The 6,000-nt window shown below is 34.5% G+C and overlaps 1 protein-coding gene across 1 annotated transcript in view; it reads left to right on the top strand.

Annotated features, from left to right (window-relative positions):
• The first annotated feature begins 648 nt into the window (after positions 1 to 648).
• The window catches only part of LOC125841314 (delta-1-pyrroline-5-carboxylate synthase), a 31,147-nt gene continuing 25,795 nt past the window's right edge, over positions 649 to 6,000 (top strand). Inside the window, exons 1-6 of the mRNA XM_049520423.1 lie at positions 649 to 804; positions 1,068 to 1,139; positions 1,228 to 1,331; positions 2,145 to 2,247; positions 2,374 to 2,535; positions 3,146 to 3,423. Coding sequence (XP_049376380.1) covers positions 745 to 804; positions 1,068 to 1,139; positions 1,228 to 1,331; positions 2,145 to 2,247; positions 2,374 to 2,535; positions 3,146 to 3,423 — 779 coding nt within the window. The 5' untranslated portion in view covers positions 649 to 744. The remainder of the gene's footprint in view (positions 805 to 1,067; positions 1,140 to 1,227; positions 1,332 to 2,144; positions 2,248 to 2,373; positions 2,536 to 3,145; positions 3,424 to 6,000) is intronic.

Genomic DNA, 6,000 nt, shown 5'->3' with positions numbered 1-6,000 from the left:
GTTTGTGATCTTAATTGAATATATATATATGTATATATATATATATATATATATATATATATATTTGTATGATTTTTTAATTAATTGTATTTTGAATAATTTAAAAAATTACATACATATTAAAACTACAACTTGCAATTTTTATATGTAAATGTAGATGGTTTATTCAATTTTACCATTATTCATCGTCTTTTTTATTTTAAAGTAGATGATTTATTTTTTTTAAAAAATAAAAATTGAAAATTGACATTTTGTGGGTGATCAATTTATTAGGATGACAATTATTTATCCTCAAATAATTCAAGTGAAAAAATAGCAAACATGACAACAAAATTGTTTTTCTCATAGCTAGTTAGAAGATCATAAAAAATAATATTGTCAGGTAATTATCTACTTTGACCCAATTGCATAAAAATTCAAGGATATAATGGAAAAAAACTTTTTTTATAGAGTTTTAATCCAAACACAAAATGAGATGGAAAACAATGAATCAAATACTTGATAAAAATAAACTTTGCTTTACTAATTCCTACACTATTAATCCATGCATTACTAATGATTGCGTTACTATTCCCTGCATTATTAATCTTTGTACCAATCGACCCCTAATAGTCAGTAAAACGTGGTGAGCATCTCCACAATCCAAATTCAAAGTCGGATATATTAGACTAGAAAAGTGGGTGAAGGAAGTTGACTGCATATTTCTGCTCCTACATTTCTCTCCTTCGTTTGTCTTCCCTAAAAATGGAGACAGTTGATTCCACTCGAGCATTTGTGAAGAACGTGAAACGAGTGATTGTCAAGGTCTCAACTTTATCCTCCAATTTCTTTTCCTTATTGCTTAATCGTTGCCCCCCCTTTTTTTTTTCAGATTGGAAATAATCGTTTACCCTAGAAGGATTTGACTTATTTACTCACTTGAACAACCTAAATACAATGACTATAATTTGACGTAGTTTCAGGCCGTGCTTAATGTATATATAGATGGATAGTTACTTGTACAATGTGTATTGCTTTGTTTGCTCCTTTTTTTTAGGCTTTTCGCTGACAAAATTTCATTTTTAAAGGTTGGGACTGCAGTTGTGACTCGAGCTGATGGAAGATTAGCACTTGGAAGATTAGGAGCGCTATGTGAGCAGGTGGATTTTTAAAATTTGTTTTGGTAGTTAGACTGTTTGCTAGTATCAATTGCATTGTTCTAAAGCTTAGTGGATTTGCTGCATACAGCTTCAGGAGCTTAATTCACAAGGGTATGAAGTTATTTTGGTGACTTCAGGTGCTGTAGGTGTTGGTCGTCAGCGGCTTAGATATAGGAAGTTGCTCAATAGCAGGTTTCTACTATGTCCCTGTTGTCAAAAAATATATTTACTTGTAAATAGGTTACAATTAGAATTGTTAATCAACAAGTTCCGGCTAAATATAAGTTGACTTATTACTAGGAACTAAACTTCATGCTGCAGTTGATATTGAATTATGCATGAGTTAAGGTACTAGTTTAACACATTATATTAGTGAGGGTAGAAGAAAATATTAAAGTAATAAGAAAGCTGGTTTGATAGAAAAACACCACATTAGTGTTTAAACTTTGAATAGTTTAATGATTTTTTATTTTTTTTTGAAATTGGTAAATTGTATTCATCAGCATTAAGGGTATGCTGGCCACCTCCAAAAGAGAGCAATTACAAGCTTCCTATCAAATCTACATCTTCTATACAAAGTAGTTTACACCAAAGAAGTAGAGCTTCAATACAATTCCATTTTACTTTATGTATGGAATAGTTTAATGAATTTGAGTTCTTGCAATTTGTATAGAGATATTATAGTGTCAGTCATTTTGGGATTTCTAAATGGAAAGAGTGTCATCGAATTTGGTTCTCAGGCAGTAACTCATTTCGTTTTTCATATCTATGTAAGTTGTACTAATGCTCTTAATAATGAAGTAATGAATTATACAAGTGCATCTTTATGAATAAGACATTAACTGAACAAGAATCAATAAGATTACTTTTTGATTTGGTGTATCGTGTATTACTGAAAAGGGGAATAAACTCTATCTATTATCCTTGGTGACAAGATCCAAATGATAGGATTTGAATTCCAGTACTTGCAAATTACTACTAACTTGCAAGTCATCATATTTGCAGTTTTCTTGATCTTCAAAAGCCACAAACTGAGCTTGATGGCAAGGCTTGTGCTGCTGTGGGCCAGAATGGCCTCATGGCTCTGTATGATTCTTTGTTCAGTCAGGTTGACACACAGTTTTTGGAACTTTTTTGTTTGGTCTAACTCATTATCTGCTTATCATACACAAAACCATCCTTGGCAGTAAATATTGTCAGCTGACTTTTTATTCTTTGTGCCATCTTTATACAGTTGGATGTGACATCAGCTCAGCTTCTGGTAACTGATAATGACTTTAGAGATCCAGATTTTAGGAGACAACTCAATGACACAGTAAATTCATTGCTTTCTCTAAAAGTTATACCTATATTCAATGAGAATGACGCTATCAGTACGCGGAGAGCTCCTTATGAGGTGTGTCTCTCTTTTACTATGTAGTTGCTGTCCTCTTGCTCCTTTTTATGAGAGTTCCTCCATTAGTAGATAGATCACAATGTTTCTTTCTGTAGAGCCTGACCAGTTGCATACATGTGTCTAGATCAATCCATGCGTTGGGCGTAAAAGTCCCCTAACTAATGTTCAACCATCTCTTTCAAATATTAACTTCACTATGCTTTGTTACTAATGTTCGTGCATCTCTTTCATATATTAACTTCATTATGATTTGTTACAAAGCATAATGAGATTATATGTATTTATATATATGACATATACGTGTATACTATCTGATTTAAGCTTCTCTTCATAAGTTCTCTGTAATTATTCTCAGTGTTGATTCCTGGGATTTGGAGGGGAATGGATTGAGATAGTGCATGTGGCTATGTACGTCATTTAAAATTGGTTCCTGCCACTTTGGCGCCAAATTTCATCTTTGCTTTGATGAGGTTTGGTTTGGTTGAATCCTGGTGTTGTCTTAAGCTGTAATATGATTTCGAGTTACAGCAAGTTTTCTAGATCCACTATTTTAAGTTAAAATCATTCTTTCAGCTCATAGTTCTATTGTAATAATGAACACTCCTTGTAGGACTCTTCTGGAATATTTTGGGATAATGACAGTCTGGCAGCTCTTCTAGCTTTGGAATTAAAAGCTGATCTTCTAGTTCTGTTGAGTGATGTAGAGGGTCTTTACAGTGGTCCTCCCCGTGATCCAGATTCAAAGTTGATTCACACATATATTAAGGAGACACATGAGAGAGTAATTACTTTTGGAGACAAGTCCAGGGTGGGAAGAGGAGGCATGACTGCCAAAGTAAAAGCTGCTATGTATGCTGCTTATGCTGGCATTCCTGTTGTCATAACCAGGTACAATACTAGTATTTACGCAATTCTAAATTTTAATTTTTATGTACATCAGTTGTACACATGTTCATTTAAAATATTTAAGTGATGTCTTCTTAAACGAGTTGATAAATTTTTGTGATGCTTCTTGTCTATGTGCTTTACCCTTTTCTTGTCAATAAAACAATGTAACTGTCCAAAGAGAAGCATTTAGGGTTGGTGTGCAGCAAAAGAGTCTGAATCAAAGTTGAATCTATAGCTCAGTTGAGGATGCACAAGTAAATGTGAGGTATCTGACTGGAGCTGAAAGGGAAAATTCTGTCATTGAGTCTGCATTCAAGTTGATTTTATAGCTTACAGTAGGGGAGACAGAAGAATCTGAAGTATTTTACTGGAGTTGAAAGTGAAAAACATGTCATTGTACTATGATAAAACATGATATTGATCTGCTGAAAGCACAAATAGGCACACAAGATAGAAGAAAAAGTAAAAAATAAGATAAAAAAGAAGCAAAAACAAGAAAGAATATTAGGTAAACTGAGTTCTGCATTGCAAATCACGTGTTGTGTAGAATGCATTTTGAGAAGTATTAACATTTATTTTTTCTTGAAACTGGTAACTTTCAGAAGTATGAACATTCAACAAACACTTCCCTTTTTATCTATGGGATGTCAGTCAAAACTTAGTTCATTACATAGAAAGATGCAACATTACAGTCAAAAGAGATAACCTATTTGGGAATTGGCTTCAAATGTAGTACTTCTTGATTGCATCTGAGTTGATCGGCTTTGTGCTTGTTTGGCCATCCATTTCTGCCAGATCCAGTGCTCCTAAAATTACCCTATGAACCATGTGAGGCCAATTTGGTGCAAACTTCCATTTTGCTTCATCTTGATTAGGGAGTATCTGTTTCAATACCAATTTGCCCCTCAGAGAGAATTGTCTACGCCTTATCTTCTCATTGATCGCCTTGGTTATTCGATTTTGGTAAAGTTAACCATGAAACGTTCTCATCAATTGAGCATCAATTGTTCGTGTCTGCTTTATATCCAATTTGCATCATCCAGTCCAATAAAAGTACTAAATGTGAGCCAAATGATGGCTATATTTATGTCTTTTTGGCCTCACATCATGTACCTTTCTTCATATAGTGTGAACTTACTTGCTCAGATAGAAGATAACTTGTTCCTCTTTTTTTTCCATCTCATCATGTTGTCCCAATGCATATCCAAACACACTGTAAAAGACTGATAGGTACAACAACACTGATGGGCTCTGGTGGTACCACGACGAGTTGCTTGGACAAGTATATTTTATTCTGCCAAAGGCTTTATGACATTCTTCTGTCCACTCTGTAACTGCCTCCTTCTTCAACAACTTAAATAAGGGCTCACAAATTGCCGTCGGCTGTGCTATGAATCGACTATTATAGTTGAGTTCTCTGAGAAAACTCATCACCTCTTTCTTACTCTTTAGGGGAGGCAAGTCTTGAATTGCCTTGATTTTTGGAGCTTACAATGGATCCCAACTATTTTTCAGCAGGCATACCAAATGCGCACTCAATTTTTTTTTTGAATGTGCACTTTGTTGGATTAAACTTTAGGTTGTATTTTTACAGCCTTTCAAAGAACTTTTGTAGGTCTATCAGATGCTTTGATCCCCCTCGTGCCTTGATAATAACATCATCCACATAGATCTCTATCTCCTTATGGATCATGCCATGAAAAAAGAGTGGTCACGACCTTCATGTAGGTTGCTGACATTCTTTAGACCAAAGGGCATTTAGCAGTAGACTCCCCATGGTGTAGTGAATGTTTCTTTTTTTCGGCATCATCCTCATTCATCAGGATCTAATGGTACCCAAAAAAACAATCAACAAATGATTGCGTCTCATGTTTGAAACTGTTGTTAATGAGTATATGGATGCTTGGGAGAGAGAAATCATCTTTGGTTCTAGCTTGGTTGAGATCCTTGTAGTCAACACATCCTGATCTTTTCATTCTTCTTTGGTACCAATATAATGTTGGCCAACCATGAAAGGTAGTTCATAATTGGTAACTTTGACGACATTGGTCTCTATCTGTTTGGTACCTTCTTCCTTGATTTTCATGCTCAAGTCCGCTTTGAACTTCCTTGGCTTTTGTTTGATCGGTGGGGAAGTAGGATCAATCAACAGTCTATGTGAGACAATGTTGGTTCTCAAATAGGCATATCGTTGTAAGTCTAGGCGAATATATTCATGTACTGTTTGAGCAAGTTCACCAACCCCTGTCTTTGCTCAACTTCCAAATAGATACTTATTCTGATTTCTTTCACCGACTTCTTGTCCCCAGGTTGATCATTTTTGTTTCTTCCAATTTTTTTTTTCTTTTTGACTTTCAAGTTGTTCCCGTTCTTGGGGTAAGTGTTTAGGCATCATATTTTCATCATACTCTTCGTAGTCTTGCTCATTGCCCATATTCGGTTCAACAATTTCATTACTACTCATAATCATAGGACAAATATATTTACTAATTTGAGTGTTGAATAAAGAGAAGTAGGCATAGTAAAAGAAATAGAATAGTGAATAAAGTGAAATTTGCATAATAATTGAAAAGTAAG

This window comes from Solanum stenotomum, chromosome 10, assembly GCF_019186545.1.
Source record: "Solanum stenotomum isolate F172 chromosome 10, ASM1918654v1, whole genome shotgun sequence".
In the NCBI taxonomy this organism is placed as follows: Eukaryota; Viridiplantae; Streptophyta; class Magnoliopsida; order Solanales; family Solanaceae; genus Solanum; species Solanum stenotomum.
The sequence above is the reverse complement of the archived record's forward strand: the minus strand, read 5'-3'. Positions and strand labels throughout refer to the sequence as shown.